The sequence below is a fragment of the Daktulosphaira vitifoliae genome, unplaced genomic scaffold, assembly GCF_025091365.1.
Source record: "Daktulosphaira vitifoliae isolate Bord-2020 unplaced genomic scaffold, ASM2509136v1 Scaffold_1, whole genome shotgun sequence".
Lineage (NCBI taxonomy): Eukaryota > Metazoa > Arthropoda > Insecta > Hemiptera > Phylloxeridae > Daktulosphaira > Daktulosphaira vitifoliae.
In genome coordinates, this window is record NW_026099572.1 from 70,397,686 (window position 1) to 70,423,207 (window position 25,522).

Sequence of the window (25,522 nt, forward strand, 5' to 3'; positions counted from 1 at the left end):
CGCCAAATATAAAAAACATTTGCTATCAACACAAAGAATTTCATGGACTAAGAAATGTCGTTACTTGAATTTTTTTACAATTTTTAATATTAATAAAAATTAAAATTAAAAAGTATAATGACTTTTTAAGTTACTTTTCATTAAACATTAAAATGTATGAATGAAATAAAATTAAAATAATTAAGTTCTTTTTAAATTTTCTAACTAAAAAAACTATTTTCTAATAAAACTTTTCTGTTATCTGTTATCTATTAAAATTCGAATTAAAAATACTATTATCATACTTCTGAGAATAAAGGTACGAATTTATTTTATAATCGCATTTATTGTTTTGTAAAAATGTTCAAATATTTAGAAATATTTTTAAAAAATTAGATTTGGATATTACAGATATATGAAATTACATTTTTATGTCTGTTGAGTATTAATTTTTAAATTATTACTGACATCAGATGACAATGTTCAAAATGAATATTCAATACTTGATTATTAAGCTATTGGTTCAATATATGGTTCATATTGATATTATTTAGTATAGCAAAATAAAATCTTAAAATTTTAACATAGTATTGTGTATTAAATAAATATGGCAAATAGAATAATTTATACCCATCCTGTTGTTAATGAATATCAAAAAAAAGGAGCAAAAAATAACTTGCGACATGTATCTCATTATTGTATGCCTGGTCTAAACATTTACACCATGAACAATATTAGCAGTAAAGAAAATGCCACTGAATTTTATACTTCACCTAATCGTTTTACATTGCCTTATCCATTTGTAAAGCCTTTAGAAACTGAATACGGTAGTTTAATTTGACATAATACTATATTTTACTTTCTAACTAATTACTAATATATTTTAGTCGAAACTGATGTAGTTCTTGATTTAGTGCATTCAAAACTTCAATGGAAAACTGATAATGAAAAATTGTTGAAAACTAGTCAAAATAAATGTAACTATTTTTCATCTACTAATACTTAACCTACTAATTAATAATAGTTATTTATTGATTATTTAATGTTTTAGTAAATATAAAATCATTGAAAAAAATGAAGAACGAACTAGAGTCTAAAAATAATCTGCAAACTGTTGCTGTTCCTTACATATTAACTCGTTACTGTTTGAGTTTTATGACAGATCCAGATCAATATTTTGACTCGGTTAAAAAAATGATTATTATTTTTAAAACTATATAAGGTATTTAAATAATATAAATATATATATGTTTTTACTCTTTTCAGATTAATAATTGGTATTTTAAAAATACTTTAAATAATATTAAAATTAATGGAAAACAATATTTAGTATGTGCTCGAGGATCCAAACTTGATACTTTAGGTATTTCTACCTATATTATATTCTATAATATTTATGTTTAAAAAATGTTTGTTTTCTTATACCTATAATTTAATTTTTATGTAGATATAATCTCAATGGACGATAAATGTAATAACAGTATGATTAATGAATATAAATATTTTGACAGTCCAATTTGTGATATTACTACATTAAATTCACATGGTAAATTTTATTTATTATGAAAATTAATTTCTAGCTAAATAAGTAAATGTTTCTATAATTCTAATAATAAACTAATTAAAAAATATTTTTTTCTATGTATTTAAAAATTCTACTTTATTATGAAAAACTTTTGATTTTATTTATAGCTTTTATACTCCAATAATTTTTTTTAGGCTTATTAATTCGTCAGAAAACAAAACTATCCTACTTTCGATGTAGTTCAGATTCTGAAATAAGCTTGAAGAAAAATGTAATTTATGATAATAAAGATATTCCACTAGTAGATGCTGATGGATTTTCTACCAATTATTGTACTGTTGATGTTAAAAATATCATAAAAATTTGGAAGGATCAGTCAGTATTATTATTTTATAAGTTTAAATAGTAGAAATGAAGTCACATTTATATTATATACAATAATAAAATACATTTAAAATCTGCTTCTGAAATATTTTTTATCTATTAGAAACAATTGGTTAATAAAAATTTACAATTTTTTCTTAATTTTAATTCAATTTTTTTGTGAGTTTATTTTTAATAAAATATTTTACTTGTATATAACAAAAATATTTTGATTAGTTAAAATTGTGTAACACAAATTATTGCTCTAGGTATTGTACGCAAGATAAATATTTTGAAGGAGAATTTATTCAAAATGATTCTTTCATGCATTTGAGTTACTTAGATAATCAGAATGATATTATTGGTGTTGTTAATAGAAACAAAGTTTTTTTAATTGACTCTAGGGTGATTATTGAAATGTAATTTTTTTTTTTTTTTTGTACATTATCATCTAATAAAATAATAATTTTAGATGGATATTTCTAAACCTTGTACAATTTATGATCCACAAGCAATTTTAGAGGGGTGTGAAGAAATTACAACAATTCGATGTAGTAGTTTTAATGCTCATAGTTTCTATATTACAACAAATCATTCAGTTTTAACATTGGATAATAGAATGGGATTTTTACATAAATCTTCCCATATGCTGACTATTCCTCCATCATTAATAACTACACATTATTTTGAAAATAGGTATGAGAAATAATTTTATTTTTAAACAAATTGTGTAAAACATATCAAAATTGAAATTTCAGTTTTGAGCCTAATGAAATGTTAATCATGGGAAATCAATCTAGTGAATTTCTTGTTCAACAGACATTTGTGTCTTTTGAAGACAATTTTTTGAAAAGTCAAACATTAGCATCATGTATTCCTCATCCACTTGATTTGTTATGCTCTAATCAACATCAAGGGTACTCTTTACATCCAAAATTAAATAGGAGGTTTTCTCGTCCTTTAACTGGAGTTACTGTTGTTGGAAAAACTATTGAAAACTTGCAATTGTTTTGTATTAATTCGATTGGAGACTTATTTGTACAAACTATTAATAAAAAAGTGCCAATTACTAAATCAAATCTATTAATTGATTATGAATTTTATGAATCAAGTGAAGACAAAAAAATTTCTCCATTAATGTATTCTCATTTGACTGATATGAGTATGTTATTGAAAATAAAACCTTCTAATAATATTGAAGAAAAGCGTGGCTGGGGAGGGTTATGGAAAATGTCTAAAGAACAAATGTTTTCATACATGGATCATACTGCACCTTTGATATTATCACCATGGGACCTAGATGATATTTCTGAATGGGAAAAAGAAGATGAAATTTTTGAAAAGGATGCAGATGATGATTTTGAAGATAATTTTGTTAGTAAAATTAACTATTGGTTTAATAAAAATGACGAATTATTATCGGATAAAGATCCAGCTAGTATTGACACTTCACCAAATGAGCTGTTGTCTCAAATGGATGCATCTTCAGTCAGTGATAATTCTAGTTCTGGTAAATATTATATTTTGTATATATCTTATAATTTTTAAGACAATTTTTTTTTTTATAGGGTATTCTGTTGAAATAAAATCTGAGAATGAAAATGAACATTTATAGTTTTATTTATATATTTTTATATTTATACCTGACAGTAAATAACTTTATTGTTAGAAAGTATTTTTCTTCTAATAGTTAATATAATTTATATATNATATATATATATATAAATAGTCTATAGTTTAAATAGAATAGTTATTGTATTTAATTTGTATTAAAACTACTAAATGTAACTTACCAAAAAAAATTGTTATTAATTTTGTATTGTGTAATGATATTGCAATGTTTTTTTTTTACTTTTTTACTGAAATAAATATACCTATATAAAAAATGTTAGAAATTTTTTATCCTTTAAGACTCAAACTCCAACTGTAAATCTATAAAAGTATTTTTATCATCAACATTTTTAATGAAAGTGAATAATATACTTTTTCATTATTTTACATTAAACTATTAGACTTTATATTTAATAACCTATATAACTAAAGCTTAAATTCAATGAAGCTTACCGAGATTTTTTTTTTAAAAACTATTTGATTGTATAATTTGAAATATACTGAGTTTACCTGAGTCATTATACATTACAGAGTAATTGACCAATTAACTGGTGTTTAGTTACTTGATCAGTAACGAAAAGGTTGCTACCAGAATTTGAATAGTCTGCTGCTAGGTTACTAATTACTGTAGGCATTTATCTGAAAATTGCAGAGAACTTTACACTTTGTATCTTTTTCTTTATATCTAGTGTAATAGTGGATTGATCAATAACAACTTTTACCAACGTATCAGAAGTTATTAACATTTATATACTTAGGCGGGAGGAAAAGTTAGACCAAACATTTCTAGTGATAAAAATAACAGCATTCGTGCCCCACTCCCAGTCATTACTATAAATTGTTAATATCTGAAATACTAGTTCAAAATTGTTTTCTATCAGTCATTTTCTTAATTATTTTAAATAAAGATCGATTAATTATGTGTGGTCTTAAAACAAAAAAAAACAAGTTGAAAATCCTTATTTTGCAAATAAAATAAATATAAAAAATACTATATGATTGACAAATTGAGAAAAAATAGATTAGGTAAGCGCCCATGCTGTTGTACGTATTCTCTGCAGAGTAAACGCGTGTAAAGCTTCGCTTGCGTTCCATACCCACTCAATGTATTAGAATACTTGTAATTTGATTATTATTTGTCCTAAAACTATTATCGACCATAATACAATTTTTTTGCAAAAAAAAAGACTGAAAAATAACCATTTCAAAATCTATACAAAAAAAATTGAATTTTTTATGTTAAATAAATAAAGAGATAAATAAGTAAAAAAACATAATCTTAAGAGTCTTACAGTAAGTAAGATAATAACTTTAAGTCAATTTTTGTATAATTGCATCACTGAGAACAGACATAACGATTCTAGATATAAATAATTTTCAGATTGATGATACAATGGACAACTATTATTTTATATATATAAAAAATATTTTTAATTAAATCTAAAACATTAAAATGAAAATATCACAAGAAAAATATCATAATTTAAGTTGATTCAATAATATTTAAATTTTTAAGTCTGAGATTTAATTAATTTAATAATTTTAACAAGTTTTTCCCGATGATAATACAAAAACATTACTTTATGTTTACTGATTATCTTCAGTTACTTAGAAAAAAGTATTTTTTTAAACCATTTATACGTTCATGCACTGACGTAAAATAAATCAAAATTACATTAACGGTATAAATAAAAATTTAAAAAAAATAACTTTTCAAATATATTAAAATATTCAATAAATATGTTAATATATTTTTCAAACCCCATGATTGCGACAAATACAAATTATAATTTGTTGAAATACTAATACTAACACATACATTGACCTTTCTTTTAATATAAGCGCATTTTGTCTATTATTTTACAACACACAAACTATGGTATAGTATCACATTATTTTAAATAAAATATATAAAAGTCCATGCTGGTAAAATGTAAATACAAATTTGTAATACAAAAAAAAGTACAATATCATTAATCTACTATTAATGTTGATCAGATATCAAAATTTTAGGTAACTTAGTTGCCACATCTGCAAGCAAATGTAAATTATAGTTTTCATTTATGTCTATTTTTTCCATTTGAAAGTGTGACATATTTGAACTCTGTTTACTATTTGAATGCATTATTACATGTTCTATGAAACGTGTTTGATTGAAATAAGTATATCTTTTGATCCTCATTAAAATGAAATCCTTATTCGTGGACTTTTCCTTTAGAATATTAGGTAAAATTCGGCGGCGACTATTTATGAACCAGTTATAAATCTAAATTAATATAAAATATGAATTAAAGATTAATAAACAATATAAATTTTAGTTGGAAGGCCGCAGGATTTTGAAATTATCTTTTATAAAAGTAAACAAGTTAAAATTTAAAACTAAAAAGCTTTTTATTAATTTTATATACTTTTCCTTCGAATACTTAATAAAAAATTGTATACATTGCGTTTTTGATAATAATTCGCTTGGCGTTCACCTACCTTTCAACCATCAGTCAATACGGCTATGACTAGCAATATTACAAATCATAGAAAATAATTATTACTTGATTTTTAGTCAAGTTGGTGACTTCCATTAAAATTTTTTTAGTTGTTTCAGTTGGATAAGGATTAGTGTAATTTTCTTCAAGCCATTTAGTTAGAATATTGACAGCTGCTTTTGGTAGATTAGGTCTTTTCTGTGATCTAACAGTTACTTGAATTTTTTTGTTAATTTTTGCCATTGGTTTTTCTATAAAAAGACATTTATATCTATTAATAAACGATCCAAATTATTAAAAAAATAAAAATAAAAGGATGATCAAAAACTCACTTAAACTAATATTTACAAATGATTTTCTAATTTTTATTAATCTAATTACCTTTACGTGTACCGGCTTGCCGGTTAATTGTAAGTCGGTTCACTTCATTCTACTGCTGTCAAAAACTATTTATAGTTGAGGCATGTGCGGTCTAATCTAAATGTCAAAGAGAGTAAAATTCGTCACGTGATTGAATGGTCATTAACTGTCGATTATATGACATCGATTTAACTGAAATCTTATTGAATTTTGTCTTTTAAATCAGTTATTTACGTTGAATTTTGTTCAAAACAATGTTACATTGAGTGTTCATTTCTTAAATAATTTTTATACTTATCATTTAATAATAATTAATCAAGGTGATCTAAAATAGTTCAATCAAAGAAAACCTCCGGATGTACGCACTAGGTTCAATTTCAATCTACTAAATGGACCTTACAAATATCTCATGTAAGTATTTCCTTTTATTTTACTTAAAATATTAAGCTGCTGTTATTTACATTTCTTTTTTTATACCGTAAACTAGGTTTACCGGTTAACTGATCAATTATTTTAATATTTACAATGGGAATCTCAAAATGGTATTGGTATCTAAAACAATTATATTTCATACTAAGCTTAAACATTTCATTTTAAAATTATTATTTTTATTTTATTTTAGTAACAGTTATTGAAGTCAAACGGCGTTCGGGTATCTTTGATAACCTATTTTATTATGTATATAATAAAATAAAAACATTGTCTTATCAAAAATATCGATAAAAATTTAAATTTAAAATTTAAATATAAATATGCTTATACTGCGCATAGATTAATTTTAAGATGTATTATATTTGTTTTTAATAGTATTATATTAAAAAATTTCTATATCTCTAAATATTTGATTTAAATATTTTATTGAAGATATCTTTAAATAGAGCAATAGGTATTCCAGTATCTAAAGTGAAAATAGCTTTAAAACCATATTTACAGTAAGAATTAATCTAAAATAAAAACGGTGTTATTAGATAAACCCTACTTTTAAAGTCACACAAATTTAGTAATATAAAAAAATAAGGAAATTAGAAAACCTAATTTAAATTAATTTTTAAAGTATTTATGACTATTTTTTGAAAACTACTTGATTTTGTGTTTCAAACTAGCTATTTTTCAAATCCTTTAACCCTAAAAATAAACTTTAAACCCAACTTGTTCTTTTTTGATTCTAAAACTTTCTTAAACTTTCATTTTAAAAATTGGGTTAAGTAAATTAAATTGTATACTTAATAATATTGTTTTTAGGAATATAATGTTGCTGTAACTTTTAAAATAATATTTAATATTTTAGTATCTAATTTTTGATAACAACCGTCGGAAAAAAAATTCAACGGTATACAAGAGTACATGGAAAACGTTTAAAGACCGAAGTTAACTAACAAAATAAATTATTAGTACTAAGTAAGAATGCCGTCGTGTCTCACATAAATTAAGTAAAAACGTCGCAATTATTTTTACAGATAAGACGTTATAGTCTAATTACATATTTATCTATGCTACGGTGGTCTTGTTTAGTAATTCTGTTTTTTCCAGTAGTGGCATTGAATAATAGTTTTTAAATTGTTATTATCACTAGTATATGGAAATTTTTTTATCACAGATGACACAATAAGTTTATTTTCATATGATTATTATTTGTTAGTATTTTCATAATCGTTTTAAATGTATTATTCCTTTTTTTTTAATTTTATGTTTTATAAAACGATATCTGTTTTAAAATTATATTAAAAATTATAAAATAATATTAACTTTGACAATTTTAAAATTATGTTTTATTTTATATTTTAATATTTTATATAAATTTTTTTGTATTATTAAAAACGGTCAACTCAAAAATTATCTACTTTGCGTCAGAACCTTTTCATTCTTCAACGACAATAATTGTCGTTGAAGAATTGTAAATGTAAAAACATTGAAAATGTAGTTAATTATTAACTAATGATTACAGAGAATATCTTATGAGCTAATCTACTTATAAAACGAAGAATAAATTTGTGTAAAAATTAATGTAAGAATTAATTTCATGTTTGATATTGTCCTATTTTTCTGTATATATATTTATATATACATATTTCTATGTTTATATAAAATAAAATTAGTATTATTGTTCATAATAATAATCATATATTATACAAATTTTAAACAGCAATAAATTAAGTGAACACGTTATTTTCAATCACAATAACAAATACCTTTCAAAATTGGCATTTTCGCAAGTTTTATTCTAGGTAAACAATCTGCTTGGTGTCCGTATTTATTAATTCTAAATACTTGACCAATTATAACAAAATCTTCGTCATTATCTTGTGACTTGGTTTCTATACCTAATGTTGCTTCAAAATACCCATCTCCAGGTTGAGCTTTAAACGTTACTTGAACTGATTTTTCGTAGACTTTGTTGTTGTATTTTTGAGGAGTTTCATACAAATAAACATCTTCCACAAAAGCTAGTTTCATCTTCGCACATTCTTGAAGATCCTCTAGTAATTCATTGAAATAACTATAAAATAATATAATTTTAAAATCTTCAATAAATTAAAAAAAAATATTTTATTTTGATCAAAAAAGTTTGTTGGAGATTTGTTTTATTTCTTCGTTATAATTTTAAGTTTATTTTATATTTATATTTATTAATCAAAAATTAAATTTACTTTAAGACTTTATTTGTAGCAGCAAGACTATAAGGATGATTTGGATCTAGTTGTTTTTGTTTTCCTTCATGACAAACACAAATCCATTGTGGTATACCAGCTTCATTGCAATCCCTAGTTAATGGAATAGAGTTAAATAAAGATATTCCAGTGCTCTTTTCTGAGAAATGACTTTTAACAATACTATTATTGATTTCTTCTAATGCTTTTTGATAAATTACAGTTGATGGATTCAGGCCATTTATCGTACTCAATACGTGTCTAAAGGTTGCATAGATATCAAAAGTAGAGGTCAGTCTCATACGATTATCACGAAGAGATGATTTCCAAGATGGATACGTGACTTTTACCCATTCAGGAGTTATTAACGTAACCATTGGCATTCGGTCTTCTATAGTTCCGATTTTAGTTCGACGGATGAAATCCATTCGATTTCCATGGTCACCCAATACAAAGACAATAGTTCGATTAAATAATCCCTCTTCAAAAGAAGATTTCAAAAAATTCATGTAATCCAAATCGATTACCTGAAGAGAGACACTTGATTCAATTAAGGTAAGTGATTATTGTTAATGAGTATATTAAAATTAAGATTATAACTCACTCCAACTGTGTTAACAAAATCATGACTAGCTTCATTAAACAGGGAAAATAAAAATATTGGTGAATCTCGGTATACTTTCATAAAAGATTTTAAGTAATCAAAATAAATTAAATGCTTAGGCGTAGGTCCAAGACAACTCGGTGAGCTCATTTTGTACAACATTGATTGTTCAACAGCCAACCAAAAGGTACGCATGTAGTGTAAAGTAGGTTGTATTGTTATTCCTTTGGCTAAATAATCGAACATATTAAATTCGGGTTGATCTTCTGCATAAAGAGTTGCTACTTTTTCTCTAAAGAAATCTTTCCATATATAAGGCCAATCCTAAAAATATAATGCGTATCACAATAAAGCAATTGATATTAGTAGCTTCAAAACAAATATTTGGTACATATTAAAGAATATATCTAAGAAGGAGGTTCAAGTTTATATTTTACCAATATGCCATCTAAAAAAATTCTTACTGGTAACGCTCGTAATCAAATAAATTCTATTTTATAATTTTATTTTTTAAATATGACTTACATCAAACCTGTTATTATGTTCAGTTAGAAAAGGTCGGCCTGTTAACATTGGAATAACGTTCGGAAATGTATTTTCGCCAACTTTGGTGAAACCATACATTACATCTCCATCAATTTCTTTAGTTAAAAAATTATAAGATTTAGGCATTTGCCTCATAAAGTTCAGCCGAGATATCGAATCAATGCCAATGACAGCTACTCCTAATTCATCATGATTCTGATTATACAATAAACAAAATAATAATTTATTAAAAAATGAATAATATTAGCGATCTAAATTTCTTACTTTAAATTTTCTAACTTCTGGTCTCCTCCTGGCGTAGGCGTGGAAATTGCTATACACCGTTAAACCAATAAAATTAACACAAGATACAAAAACAAAGTCGGTTTGAGGTTCATGGAGATCAATAATAGGAATCTGTGGTCCATATATCACATGAAAATCGTCATTCTTTGGACGATAGATTTCTTGATAATTACATTTGAGACCATTTGATTTTAGAGAATACCCTGATTCTTTGAAACCTGACTTGTTGAATTGTAGAAGCCCAGTGTTCATGTCGATAAATGTCAAACGATATGACCTTTCCATACATCTATTATAATTTAACAATACATTTATTATTAAAATACGGTAAATAATAAAACAAGTACCTACCTTATTGGTTTTGGTATGAAGACGTATTTTAGAATTGATGCATGAAACGGATGTAAAATAGGGAATTGACAATTTACTCTTGAATCCCGTTCGGTTAAATTCTAAGACAAATATGATTGCAGACATTGCATGTTATAGACAGGACTGTATAAAATTTCAGACTGGGATAGCTACATAAATTGTGGTGCCCCTAATTTTTTCTAGGGTCGCCTTTAAATTAATATTGATTACAAAAAAAAATTTGTTTATTTTTAGTATACTGAGTATACTGAGTACGATATACTGAGTATCTCAGACCTCACTGACAACACTTATGAGTGTTGATATAACTATAATTTTGTTAAAAAAATTTTATTTAGTAATTATTACCTTCTTTAACTTTATTTAAAGCATATTTTCTATTATTTATCATTAATAAGAAAAAATTTTCAGAAATTAAAAATAGCTATTTTTTAGCCCATTTCTTACAAAATAATTTGATGGGTTGATTTGTATTTTAAGACAAATACTCATTGTGTTACAAACATTTCAATATATAGAGTGGGTATGGAGCTCGGGTGGAGTATGCGTTATAAATATATACCAGTAAAAGTCTTACCCTACCGCGTTTCATACTCACTTAATGTATTAAAATGCTTGTAATTCAATAAATACTTGTCCTAAAATTGTTTTCAACCAGTAAAATTTTTTTTAAGAGCTAAAAAATTGCTATTTTGTAATACAAAATAAAAATAATTTTTTTTTGTATTTATTTATATACTAGGCTTCGCATAGCTGGGGCTCCGCCACAGACCTGAGGTCCTTCGAGTCCCATGCGCCTTCGTTGCATAAGTCTCTTTGGACCATCCTCATAAGTAGGCTATTGATTCCGATAGGAGTACTAGGCTACGCCGGGTACGATAAGTGTTATACAGTAATAATATTATATCAAAATAAGCGTAACAAAAATATATTAAAAATTTAATTAATATAATCAGAAAAATCTAAAAAGAGAAAATAGTAAAATGTATTGGGTATAAGGTTGACATTTCTTTATTGAGTTATTCAAATGGAGCGTATTTTATTTTTTTACTTTGGTAAATCTGTTTAGAAATTTTTTGCTAAAATCACGGTGATGATCAAAAAGAAGGTTATTAGAGCCATAGTTCATAGAAATCGGCCTAAAAATAATGATAGCGCTAGTTCAAGGAGGGCAATCGCCCATATTCCCCTTAAATACGTCCTTGATATACACAATAATTAATAATATTCTAATTATAATAATTTTATTAACATTATAAAATAATTACAGAAAAATTCGATAGGTTATTATTTCTGGGACTATATAAAAAAGTCATTTTGAGAAGAATATTGATTACTGTGATTTGACGTTGTACAGCATAGTTGTCATAATTGAATCTCAATTTTTACGATTAACTCATATTTATATATCATATATGAGATAAATATGATTATTAATATTGTACTTTTCCTATAATGAATGTACAAATTTATAGACTTATAACCGTGACGAAATTTGTATATAATTGATAAAACATTTCTTGATAAAATGTACAAAATTTATTGTTATACACAAATGCAAAATCATATCCTAATATAAACTCTGCTTGGGCATAAGAAAAAGTAAATTTGAACAGCATGTTGATTATAGAGCCAAATATATATATATATATATATATATATATATAAACTTGATTAAATATATCAACAAATTTTGTATTATAAACGTATTTAAAAGAAATTTACAGAAAGTATCTATATACTTTAATAAACCAAACATAAATTATAAAAATAACTAATATAATATTAAAACAAAAAGATAGTTAATAATCTAACCAAATCAATTCATACATGGCAACAATGACATGTATTAAATATGACTTAAAAATTCATTTTCTACAAATTCAGAGTCAAAATACAAATACGCACAAAAAATGAGACGATACTGTTACTTAAATAATAAGTGTAGACAACAAAAAAAAAAAAAGCTCGAGGATGGTAAAAATTGAACGGATTTAATTAATTTTTTTATGGTATCTCAGAAATGTCTTTGGGTGAGTCTAGTAATTATTTCAAACCTCAAGGAAAAATGATGACGTTGGCGAGAGTTTTTCTTAAAAGCGGTCAAAATTTTAAAATGCTCGTGGATGAGCGTTAAAACTTTTTCAACCTTCATCAATAATTTTACCAAAGTCTCGTGATAAAGTACTTTCGTTGAAAAAAAAATGTTTAAAATCGGCGTTCGCAAAGTAATTTTCCAGAAAAATGTTTTGTTATATTTATTGATTATTTGTGGTAAATAATAAAAATATCGGTTAAACGTAATTTAAGGAGGACATAATTATAAAAATGAAATTATAACGAAATGATAATTGTATTAAAAATTATAAGCGTTGTTAGTGAGGCAGTAGACTCTCTGTATATGTATTTGTATCTGTAGAATACGATAATCAAATCATATTCAAATTAAAATTGAATACAGGTTTTCATTTTTTAAATAATTTCCATTGTTTTTATTTAAATTTTTGATGAATTTATTTTAAAAATATTGTAGGTTTCCTTCTTAATAATACGATTTTTCCCTTTTATTTTGGTGGGTGATGGTATGGTCCTAGTCGAAGTAAATATGTTAATAAAATAGATAAATATTATATCATCATAATAGTTAAAATATATTTTAATTAAGTTATAATTTATCGTTAAGAATAAAAAAAATTATACTAACTTGATATATCACTAAATGCTCTAATTTTGGTCTAACCAATTCCCGTTGAACGTGATATACGGTAACTATTACTTTAAAGTAAGTATAATTTATAAAATTATTAATATCTTTTGGGTTAAAACTAAATTGATTACTCACCAATTGTTGTTACAAAAACAAATAAGTATTGTAAAAAGTAGTATGGTTCTTTTACTTGTAAACCAATTTTTTTATACTTCATGCTCTTTGATATTGAATCCAAATGTAATGTACACACATTTTAACTATTTGTATTAAACACAAAAAGTTTGAAATGCCTAAAAAAATGAATTATTTATTTACACAAACTTAACCAACAATAGAAAACATTTGTTAAAAAGTCTACAATGAATAAGTTTAATAATTAACAACATATATTGTTAGGACAAATTGTAAACATTTGAGTACACAGAAATGGAAGTTTTTGACGTATACTCAAGTGATGAAGAAACTCACTGCATATAGTTAAAAAGTTACAAATATAAATATTTTTAACTATACTAAATCCAATAATGAATTTTAAATTATTTTTATAACTTTTGTAATGTTATAAAAAATTAAAGAAAATCAATTTAAAATCGATTATCTCTCAGCTCCTGCATTATCAAAATCACATTTATTAAAAATATAATGGGTTTTAAAACAACGTTATTACCCTTAGTAATTTTTTTAGAAATTTGTTTCTAACTCTATTATTAAAAAATATATAAATTCAACAAAAAATAAATATAAAAAATTGAATTTGTATAATATATAATATATTTTTATATAACTTAATAACTCTAAAAACTATGTTTTTTTTTTTCGATAAATCATTACTAAAATAATCAAATGGAAACAATGTAAAAATAATAAGTAAAATAATATAATATAACAAATATAAGTATTCAAAAACAATCTTCTTATAATTTAGACTAAAAGAGATTATCTGAAAAACATTTCTAAAAACAGTTAACTAACGAAAGTCACAGCTGTTAGAAGTGCTGTACAGTATTAGTAACTGAAATGATTTATGACGAGCTATTAATGTTTGATGGACTTTTATTGATTATGATAGAAATTATTCAGAGGGTTCTTTTAATGTTATTTTATTACCTCAATAATGTTTGTAATTTTTTTGTCACAGTTGTCAATGTACTTTCAATTACGTTTTTTTAAATCAGCTTTTCAATTACTCAACTATATTGCAAATATCACGAACAAAGTTAATTGAAATAACCAATGCAACAAATTTTCTGATGTATAGAATCTATACACATGATTTTCTTATGATATTTAATTTTAATAATTAGTAACATAATAATTCATAATTTTACTTTTATACTTTTACTTTAGGAAAAAAAGGATCTTACTAAGGAAAGATCCATTATGTCATATGACTTATCAAAATGTTATTATTTATACGTTTACGTTTTTAATCACATCGATGAAATTGAGGAACGGTGTGGTCAAGTCGGTAATGTGGTAGTTCTTGACGCGAAATGCCTGGAGTTCAGAACTAGGTCATGGGCAGTTTTATTTGCTGAACGAGAGATCAGTTCCGAGATTGGAATCACTATCTTTGGCGATGGACTAACCGTCCCGGACTATCAATGGTTAAGAAAACCTCCCCTTTGGGAGAGGTCGCTATGAACCTTTAATGGACGAAAAATAACATGAAATTCTATGTATATAAAAAAAAAAAATTATCTGACTTTTGGAAAATAAACACAAGTGGTCCTTATTTACCTTATATACTAGGGATAATAAAGAAAAATCAAGGAATAATTTAATTTTAACTGATTAAGTTACAAGAAATATGAAAAGTAATAAAAGTTTTATTTTATAACAACTTGATACATAGTTTGCTATTCTTTGGAAATCTTCCAGTGTATAATAAACAAATTTTAAGAACGATTTTTCAGCGTTTTATTTTAATTAACCTAAATATAAAAAGGATTCTGTGCATTTCAATAGAAATATTGTGTAAATATTTTTGACTATGACATTTTATTGTACAAGTTCACGTATTGTCAACAAGTAATTTTGGATATTTGTGTAATATGTCTAAGATAATAAAAATATTTGGTGATGGGTTTATACAATTTTTATAATATTAAAAATAATTGTTATTTTTTTATTAACATTAAAAATGTGTTAAAATCTCAAATTTTAAATTTAAATTATTAAAAACAACAGTGTCATTAATACTGTATTATATTATAATTATTTACATGATGTATTTATGAATAAATACGTATTCGAGTGCTTAGTTATCAAATTTCTGTTCAGATTAGTTGTATATGATTATACATATAATAATACCAAGCAAAAATCATAAAAATTATTTTGTATTGAAGTGTCACTGATATATATTTTTTTCTGAATAATTTCTTTAGATTTGATGCCCCGACTTTCCTACTACTCTATATCAATTTAAAAGACATTGGCGATAAAACTGACGTGGTCCGAATTTTTCGAAAAATCTAATTTGTCAAAACTCCAATTCTCTATAAACTTAATTGTTATATTAGTGTAAATAATTACGAGGAAACTAAAAATTTAATGAAACGAACTATTATAAATGTATATATTTTTTAATTTAAAACTATTACCACTCTAAAAATAGGTTATAATAATTAATAGTGTTCTTAAATGTTTATAATAGGCTCATATATTTGATCAATATTAATTTTTGAATTGGTTCAATAAGTACCTTCAAGAGGTATTTAGGCTACACTCTAAATAATAACATAGTTCATAACTGAATTTAGTATGATTTATTTGTAGCTAAAATTATGTTTTTATATAATTTTAAAAAGAGATTTTTTAAATTGACGTGACGTTTGATATCTTAATCATCTCATTCTGATTGATAAATGCCTAAATGTACATGAACAATGTAAATGCCACATGAACGCTTTATTTATTTCCAATTATTTATTTATACTATTAGTCATTTATAATTTTTATTTTTCAAGGATTATTTAAAACATAGAACATTCTATTTAAAATTATAACCCTTTTATCGATCTCTACCATTTATGTTATTTTCAGTTTATTTTTAAATTATAATTTCTATAATATAAAAGCTTTAATTAAAATATTTTCGAGAAAAAATTTTAAGATATTTTATGACAATAAATTGTAGATATCAAGCATGAGTACGATGGATATTAATGAAAAATTTAAACAGAATTTTAATTAACTTCCCTTCATTTTAGCTATTAAAATATAATAACAATAAAATTATTAATTAACAGAGTAAAATATACCTCACTGAGTAAAAATAGTTATTGTGCTTACATTTTTTAGGCTTTAAATACAATATTGTATGTTCAATTTTATTGAAAAAATATTAAAGGTAACCAACATTTGATAGAATGATAATACCTATTTAAAAATTTTATGATGCCAAATTATATTCTTATACTGACATATTATTCAAACAATAATTGAATTTAAGGGATAAATAATAAAAAATTAAATACGTTAATGTAATACATACACTGTGTGAATGTTTCCATTAGTAAATAATTAAATATCATACCTTATTTTATAATAATTTAGTATGTTTGATAGCCTTTTGGAGTAATATAATTTTTTCATAAAATAATTTGAAAAAAAAAAATATTAATACATGAATCAATAATAAATAATCATTAAAACTATAAAAATTTTTTATTATAAAATTTAAATTGTTTTTTTAAATATGGTTAGAAATGCACATAGAACGTTGCGCTGTGGTGTTCTGTTCATACACTGTTTCATGTCAGTTGGTTGTAATATAATAGCTTACACAGTAACTCGTTTAACGTTTAGATAAGATTTTGTCGTTTACATTATTGTTAATCTAAAATGTTTAACTGTAAACTTAAAAATATTTTCTCCTTTTTAGCATTAAACAAACAATAATTAAAAAACTATTTAAATTTGCTGTTTTTAATCACATAGTAAATAAATTGAGTTTTGATTAATTTGAATGATAATTGAGTCAGCAGAGTTCGCTGAAGGCACATTATGTTAAGAATAACCCAGCGAGAAGTGCATCTCATAAGCCAAGAGCACACATGTGAGTAATATGTATATATTTAAACTGAGTCATAGATATTTGCATAAAAATACGATAATGCTGTCTTTCTAAAAATACTTAGACAATAACATTTCTTTGAAGGTTTACATTATTGTTATGTTCAGGTAAAACATTTTTCAATTTTTACATGATAACTCGTTAAGTAACATATTTTTCAAAGGTAACTATGAAGGTTATTAAATTTAAATATCTCAACCCTTAAAAAACATCACGTATCTGTAACAATACAATTTTACAGAAAAACCAAATATACGTTGTCATCTACTTTGAAGTTTTTTTCAAATGTATAGAATTGAGTGCTGACATTTTGAACTTACTTCAGAGTTTATACTCGTAGTAATAATTACATGTCCGAAGTTGTAACTAGTGATGGGTATAAAATAAACTTATTCGATTATGAAAGTAATAGGGTTATTTCAATTTTAATCGATTACTTAATTATTAATAAATTATTATTATTATTAATTATTATTAAAAAATAAAAAAACTTAATTATTTTAATGATTGCTATTTCATTCATCTTTTTTATAATAATCTAATTAAAAGTTGAGTTATTCAGTGTATCATTTGATCACCGAGACAATATATAAACAATTGAAGATTGTACCCAACACAAATAAAAATTATTATAATTTCATGTCTTGTGATTGTACGTTTTATTGGATTATATCTATTTCTAAACACTCAGACACATGACGTTTGAATAAAACTGTTAATATGTGCTAAATAATTAATCTATTAATACTTTTATTATAATTTATAAAAAATTGGTAAAATCTACCAATTACTGTTATATTGTTATTGTTATTGAATTATCACGGATGTTTGAAATACATAAATAATCGTCGTTAATGATATTTTACCATTATTCATAATATCATCGGGGTTATTAAAACTTAAAATCCATTATTTTGATTACAAAAGTATCTCAATTACTGAATCGATTGTGCCCATCACTAGTTGATACTAAAACGTCAGCACTCAACTGAACACACCTGAAAATATTTTAAATAATGTAGTAATTCATGAAAGCTTTAACACATTCAGAACATGATATGACATATAAAACTATAATATTCGTTATTACTATTTTCCATTTTACAAAACTATAAGTATACGAACAATTTTGTGGTAATAAAAAATGTGCACAAAGATCCTGATTATTTTCATATAATGAAGAAAATAAAAAAATGCAGATAAATAGTTATTAGATTTTAATAGCAATATCATAATTAAATGACATATTTTAAATAAGTAAAAAATTCTTATGTTTTAACTTGTAAAGTAAAGTGTATCAATTTTACATATTTTGAATCTTTTTTTTTTCCCTATTACTTTATTTTAAAGATGAATATTGGTGTCAATGGATTATTGAATTACTTAATTTAAGATAACTATATCAAATGTTATTTTACTAAATGTTTTTCTTCTCCTATAAAATATACCATTCTGGACATATAACCATTGAGAATTAGACAAATCAATATCCATAATCACATAATATATGATTATGAATACTGATAGTGACTATAGTATATATACAGTCTAGTCATAAGTTCTGTCATAGTTTATTAGCAATGACAGAATATATTAAGAATATAATTATAGTCTTAATAACTCGCGAATAAAATTGGTAGAAACTTAACTTTATATCTTTAAAATGAAAAGAAAAAGTGTCTTTGAAATGCGTATAATTTTATTTAATTTTATTTTCTGCCATCATAACTGACACAATCTTTGTGCCTAGTTACCTATGGTTTCTATAACTTTAAGAGAAATTTTCGCTGTTGTTATCTCTGCTACCTAATGAATTATGCCTAATATGTTTAAAAGCATGAGAATTTCTCAAAATATTCTACAACTAATTATCAAGAGAATTTTAGTTGGGACTTCCTCTCGACAACCAGTCAAATGCAATATTGAAGAAAGAAACATTTTTAACTTATTTATTGTGGAACATGTTTCATATTTTATATAGAAGTTGTATCCAACTGAAAGTTTAGATTTAGCCCTATAAAAAAAATAAGTTGTTGGATTCTTTTTGAGAAAGTTCCTTTATTTCTAGGCATTTAAGGAGTAATATATTGGATATTTTGAAGAGACTTATTGTGAAAACAGCAGTAGATATTTTTCTAAGCCTTGCTCATAACGATAGGTGACTAACCATAAAGATAATGTCAGTTTTTTGTAGTAAAAACTGAACTCCTTAAATAACTTATATGTATTTTAAATTTTTTTTGTCTTAACAATGTATAACTAAACCTAAGGTTTTTCTTTCGTGAGTTATTTAAGGTATGAGCCGTGATAGAACTCTTGGTTAGTCTTTGTGTAATATTATATATATTTGTATACTATAAAATCCTATACACAGAGAACTCATTAAAATTGTTTAGACGTGAAAGTTTTGTAAAGCGTTTTTTATCACGTTGGTATGACAACAATCTAATAGTGCATTTTATCTAACAAACAATTCCTACAGAATATAAAAGTTTAAATTTTAAGCATTGTGAGTTTTTATCGAAATAAAATTTAAAAATGATGTACGGTGGGAAATATCCAAAACCAATACCTCCAAAATCTGAACCTATGCATTTCAATAAAACATACAAAGGACCTGTTCCATATTCTTACGCTATGGTAAGAAAAATACATTTTTTTTAATAAATGATTATATATTTTTCAAGCAATACCATATAAAAATATGTGTAGTTAGTTTTAGAAATCAATTAATCTGTGTTTTTATACGAAATTAAGTTAAATATTATGATAATTTGCAATATAAATAAATTTGTTTTTTTTTTTACCATCGTTTAGTAGTATATGTGTGGGTGTCATTCATTTTTATCAGCTCTCACTTGACCAATTTTACTAACCAATACGTCAAAAGAACACGATTTTAACCATGTTGAACTTATTATCATCATATATTGGAAATAATCCTTTAATTCAAGCAAATTAGACAAATATCCCAAAATTATGATGCTGTATAAAATACTCCAAAAAAATGTTTTTTAATTAAACACCTCCAAATTAAAAAGACCATAAAATTTGTTTTTATATAGAATTACACAGTAAAATCATACCACTAAAATGAAATATTTTTAATGATTGTAGAGCAATATATACTTTACTAAAACAAACACTGATTTCAAGTTTGTAATTAGATGTTTGCTAATTATTATGTTATCTCTTTTTTGAGATTATTACTAATTAGAAAACTAGTATTTACATATAAAAAATTTAATTAAAAAAATAGTTTTTATCGTGTTATTATTCATTTTTAATATGTTAAAAATAATCTGTGCACAATTTTAATTAAAAATTTCATTTTTAACTTATTTTAATGTTGATTTTTATGAATGTTTATAATTTAAAAATGTTGAATTTTTTAACACTATTTTAGCTCAACTTGCAAGTTTAGAATTTATATTATTAAATAGATTTATTCATAATTAACAACAGATCATCTTCTGGACATTTTTGTATCAAGCCCTTCAATTTTTAACATGTTTGCCATAAAAGTAACAACTACCTTATAACTTTCTTATAAATTCTCTTTAAAAATTACTATACTAAATTATTAAATTTCAATTTCATACTATATTTAATTGCTATAATAAATATTTATACATATATTACACTTATAAATCATAAAACTTGTAATCAGGATATAAATAAGGAAAAAGGAGATCATGTTGCTTTTGGAATAATCCACTAATTTCGTAAAATTGAACACTATTCACAGATTTGCATCAAAGCGTTGCTTATGATAGTGATTTTAATCACTGTCAGGTATCATCTTTAATTGTCCCAACTATGCCACGTCTATACTGTGTCACAACCCCACTGTGCTATCGTTTTTTAATATAATTTTTTCAGGGAAATAGAATACACAAAATAATTTTTTACTATCGTCTCTAGACAAGTAAAATTATATCTTTACTATGTAATTATTTTCATCATGAAGGATTCCATATCTCATAAATATGTCGTATATTTAAAAATATCATAAAATGATTTTCTATTTAGACAATTTATTTACAGTAAAAGAGTATAACAAAATATAAGATCTTTTGTTTAGTTTTAAAATTGAAAGAATATATTAATGGAATCACAAAAAAAAAACCTTGGGTCTTACGATTTTATTTATAAAATATTCATCGAATATAAAAAAGTTATTCTATTTAATTTTCTGATAAATGTTTATAATGTTAGAAGGGTAACTTTAATTTAAAATTGTCAAGTAATTTAATGAAGAAAAGAAAAATGTAACTAACTCTGTTTCTCTGTTCTTAAATAATGAATAGTTTTAAGGAATAAGAATTTTCCGATTTCTCAACTTTTTATCATAAAAAAAAAATTATGTATTTTAATTTGTCAAGCAAAATGTCTTTTAATAATATAAAATATTATTTTACACCTTTTAAAACTTTATATTAACCATAGTTTGCAATCATAGAATATTCGAAGATTCTAGGAAAAAACATCTGGGTTAAAACTTCTATTACATTAAAAATAACTACAATTTCCTTGCTACAACATCCGTTGAATATTACATCCATTATTGCAGGTTTATAATATTAAAAAGTGAACTAATCCCAATTCATTATCTAAAGTGTAATATAATTTGTTACTGTTAATATTGTTTTCTCAACTTGTTTCTGTTATAGTATAATATTTAAAAAGACTATTTTGCATTTATTTTCCTAATAAATTAAAAAATTTATTTTGGGAGGTTTTGTATAATATTCATTTCTATTTAATTTTTTATAAAATAACAAATATTATAGTTAGGTACTAATCTATTCCTATATTGAGATAATTTTTTTTATTAAGTATATATGTTTGATATAATGATCAATATCATTTTTAGTCTTTGAGGGGAGACAACTTGGGAACACTTTTCATTTTTTAGGAACTATAGTTCCACCTCCTAGTTTTTCTCACATTAACCATTAAGTATTAAAAAAAGTTATTATATTATCACAATAATGGAGTTAAAAAACTATTATTGCATTATTTACACAATATGTGAACAATATAAGTAAATTTTAATTTATAAATTTTAATAATAAAAAATCTTAACGTACTTTACTTACACAGTTTTCATAATTTAATAGTTTAGGACAAATACTTCATAATGGATGTTTTTAACATAAATAATTTTAATCTATTAATATATTTAGTACTATGATTTTAATTGTCTCATATTTTATTTGAAAATATACAATCACTATTGTAAAGTCATATGTATAACGATAATATAAAGGAATATATTTGTGGATTTGACGAAAGTTATTGTTAGTTAGCTAAACAACCAGGAAGTGATTATAGAATTCGTCTTCGTGAAATGGAACGAAATCGTATCGAAAAATCGAGGATACAAAATGAAGAAGATTTCAAAAATTTAATTCGGAATGCACAACATAAAAAATTAATCGAAGTAGCAGATAGAAAATGCCTTTATAATCAAATAAAAAGAATGGTCGAATGTGGAATGAAAGCTAATGAACATTTATTTATGGAAAAGCGTTCAGAGTAATTAAAAATATTTTTTTATTTTTTTACACAATGGCTAAGTTTTCTTACATATTATTATTATTGTTTATACATATCCAATCAATATTAATAAATATTTAAATAACTTATTAACGTAATTTTTATGATCATACTAATTTTTGCATAAAGTACTCTGTAAATTATGACTATAACTTATTAATGATATAATTTTAACTGATAAAAATTTTTAACACAAAGACTAAGTATTTTGTGTTTTAGTCAAAACTAGTTTATTTAGTTTTTGTTGATAAATTAAAAATTTCACTGAATTTTCTTTTAGACCAGAACCAGTAAAAGAAATAGAAGAAATATCAATTAATCCTGTTGAAAACATGAAAGCAAAAACAGAAATATTAAAAAAACAAAAAGAAGAAGAAGAGAAAAAGATTGTTGAAGAGAAAAGATTACAAATGTTTATGTAAGCTTATCAACATCAAGTAAATTTTTTATTAAATAAGATTGTTAAAAAATTGTGTGAAATATAATTTTAAATAAACATTAATTCATTTAAATATTGAAAAATATAATTGAATACATTTTAAACAATTTCTAAATATAAGATTTTATAATAAATATAGTAAAATTTTGTATTCTATAATTTTTTTTTTACTAAAAATTTTAATGTATTATTCCCAAACTTAGAGAAAACTCTGAAGACTTAAGATCTGCAGCAATAGCCAAACGACAAAGAGAAATTTCAGATATAAATTATAAAATCATATTAGAGAGAGAAAAATTGAAAAAAGAACAAAAAATCAAACAAAAAGAGATTAATAATGCCAAACATTTAGAAAATATTTGTCAAAAAGTGAGAAATAGTCTTTAAATTATCAAGATATTAATAACTACTTAATTTTTTAACAATACAGGCTGCTGAAGAACAAGAATTAAGAAGAAAAAATTTTGAGAAGAAATTGAATTTAAAAAAATTATTGACAGAGCAAGTTGAACAAAAAGCTTACCAGCAAAAAAAAGAAAAAGAAATGAAAAAAGTCGAACAAGAAGAATTAAAGAAGATAATGAATGAATTACTGGAAAAAGAAGAAAATGGTGAGAGTTATCATAATCATAATGATCATTGACAATTTCCATTCTTATTTACGAAAAAAAATTATAAAAAAGTAAATTTTTATTTAGAAAAAATAGAGCGAATAAAAAAACATAAAAAAAGAGTTGAAGAAATAAAACAATTCACTGAAACCAGATCAAATTTATTATTGAAAAAAAACCATGCTTCTGAAATTTTTGATGAAACATTTGCTTTGACTATGCGACAAAATATACAAAACGATACCATAGATAAAATGGAAGCAAAGGTTTTTTTTATTAATTTATTACAATAGTATAAAAGATATATTCAAATAGTTTTTTTAGTTTTTATTCATCCTATAATATTTATAATTGATATATTAAATAAGGTGAAAATAAAACATGAAAACGAATTATTTATGAATCAGCAAAATGCAATTAAAGAAGAGCGAAAAAGGCAAAATGAAGAAATTTCAAGAATAGTATCAAACCAAATGAAGGAAATTGAAAAAATGAAACACCTTGCTCAACAAGAATTAGACACATCACGAAAGAAACGTATTGAAGTAAATAAATAATTACAATTAATTCTTTCAAAATAAAAATATTTCTGAAACTAAAATAACTAATAATTAATATAATATTTCTAAAAATATAAAAAGAAAATTATTATCATTAAATGAGATATTCTTAGTAGTAGCGCATTAAAAAATTTGTTTTAAGGGTTCACAGAACTTTTGGAACGTAGACTAGTGGTCACTTTCACACCTCAACTATTACTATTTTAGGTCAATGATTGAGCCCCTTGATAAGGATAATTGTTCTAATGATTTTTAGTAATGTGAAAATTATATAACAGTAATTATATTTTAGGAAAGTTACAGAATATTACAAGAGCAAATAGAATACCAAAAAAAACGGCTAGAACAAGAAAATAATATAAAACGTCAACTTTACGAAAAATCAATAAAAGACCATGAAGATTATTTAAAAAATGAAAAAAAACAATTGGAAAATAAAATAAAATCAAAATTTCAATTTAGAAATGAATTGACTAATCAAATTGAATTTAGAAAAAATATTATAGTAAGTAAATATTTAAATACAATGTAAGTATCGAATTTCGTACTTTACATTTTATTTTTAGGAGGAACAAAGGAAACTTGATTTAGAAAATCATAAAAAATATTTGGCTGAAATTGAAAAACAAGAAGAGCTACTTCAAAGTCTTCTAAAAAAATTGCAGCTAAAACATTAGATAGTAATGCGTATAATAGAAATGCTTTATTTTTTATCAAAATATGTTTCTTTTTAATAGTATAACAATGTGTTTTCTTTATATTTTTACGTAGTAATAATTTTCGTCT

The 25,522-nt window shown here is 23.8% G+C and overlaps 4 protein-coding genes and 1 long non-coding RNA gene across 14 annotated transcripts; 2 read left to right on the forward strand and 3 right to left on the reverse strand.

Moving 5' to 3' along the window:
- Positions 1 to 352: 352 nt before the first annotated feature.
- On the forward strand, positions 353 to 3,713 carry LOC126894885 (uncharacterized). Its single transcript, XM_050666194.1, has 10 exons — positions 353 to 806; positions 867 to 956; positions 1,031 to 1,164; positions 1,246 to 1,342; positions 1,427 to 1,525; positions 1,699 to 1,879; positions 2,137 to 2,272; positions 2,340 to 2,563; positions 2,626 to 3,377; positions 3,436 to 3,713. Exons 1-10 carry the CDS (start codon positions 587 to 589, stop codon positions 3,480 to 3,482), a joined length of 1,980 nt encoding a protein of 659 aa, XP_050522151.1. The 5' UTR covers positions 353 to 586; the 3' UTR covers positions 3,483 to 3,713.
- LOC126894896 (uncharacterized) lies at positions 2,420 to 4,664 on the reverse strand. Its single transcript, XR_007701536.1, has 2 exons — positions 3,989 to 4,664; positions 2,420 to 2,912 (listed from the first exon to the last, which is right to left on the reverse strand). It is a non-coding gene; the product is annotated as an uncharacterized LOC126894896 (long non-coding RNA).
- Positions 4,665 to 5,002: 338 nt separating this feature from the next.
- On the reverse strand, positions 5,003 to 6,484 carry LOC126894892 (homeobox protein TGIF1-like). Of its 2 annotated transcripts, none has more exons than XM_050666211.1 (3): positions 6,291 to 6,377; positions 6,025 to 6,209; positions 5,003 to 5,744 (listed from the first exon to the last, which is right to left on the reverse strand). In XM_050666211.1, exons 2-3 carry the CDS (start codon positions 6,199 to 6,201, stop codon positions 5,463 to 5,465), a joined length of 459 nt encoding a protein of 152 aa, XP_050522168.1. In that variant the 5' UTR covers positions 6,202 to 6,209; positions 6,291 to 6,377; the 3' UTR covers positions 5,003 to 5,462. The 2 variants fall into 2 exon arrangements, with proteins under 2 accessions (XP_050522168.1, XP_050522167.1); XM_050666210.1 differs by having other exon boundaries at positions 5,006 to 5,744; positions 6,340 to 6,484.
- On the reverse strand, positions 6,340 to 17,219 carry LOC126894884 (uncharacterized). 4 transcript variants are annotated; one of them, XM_050666193.1, is made up of 12 exons: positions 17,025 to 17,219; positions 14,906 to 15,129; positions 14,591 to 14,744; positions 13,616 to 13,773; positions 13,478 to 13,548; positions 10,753 to 10,853; positions 10,381 to 10,690; positions 10,096 to 10,311; positions 9,571 to 9,894; positions 8,967 to 9,493; positions 8,508 to 8,815; positions 6,340 to 6,435 (listed from the first exon to the last, which is right to left on the reverse strand). In XM_050666193.1, exons 4-12 carry the CDS (start codon positions 13,695 to 13,697, stop codon positions 6,431 to 6,433), a joined length of 1,944 nt encoding a protein of 647 aa, XP_050522150.1. In that variant the 5' UTR covers positions 13,698 to 13,773; positions 14,591 to 14,744; positions 14,906 to 15,129; positions 17,025 to 17,219; the 3' UTR covers positions 6,340 to 6,430. The 4 variants fall into 4 exon arrangements, with proteins under 4 accessions (XP_050522150.1, XP_050522149.1, XP_050522146.1 ...); XM_050666192.1 differs by having other exon boundaries at positions 6,340 to 6,517; XM_050666189.1 differs by having other exon boundaries at positions 6,340 to 6,594.
- Positions 9,415 to 25,494, forward strand: LOC126894891 (trichohyalin-like). 6 transcript variants are annotated; one of them, XM_050666205.1, is made up of 11 exons: positions 17,489 to 17,546; positions 17,649 to 17,671; positions 19,961 to 20,204; positions 22,873 to 23,105; positions 23,407 to 23,544; positions 23,769 to 23,934; positions 23,996 to 24,176; positions 24,264 to 24,442; positions 24,545 to 24,721; positions 25,029 to 25,241; positions 25,303 to 25,494. In XM_050666205.1, exons 3-11 carry the CDS (start codon positions 20,103 to 20,105, stop codon positions 25,411 to 25,413), a joined length of 1,500 nt encoding a protein of 499 aa, XP_050522162.1. In that variant the 5' UTR covers positions 17,489 to 17,546; positions 17,649 to 17,671; positions 19,961 to 20,102; the 3' UTR covers positions 25,414 to 25,494. The 6 variants fall into 6 exon arrangements, with proteins under 6 accessions (XP_050522166.1, XP_050522161.1, XP_050522163.1 ...); XM_050666204.1 differs by lacking the exon at positions 17,649 to 17,671 and having other exon boundaries at positions 17,266 to 17,546; XM_050666206.1 differs by lacking the exon at positions 19,961 to 20,204 and having other exon boundaries at positions 17,267 to 17,546.
- Positions 25,495 to 25,522: the final 28 nt, after the last annotated feature.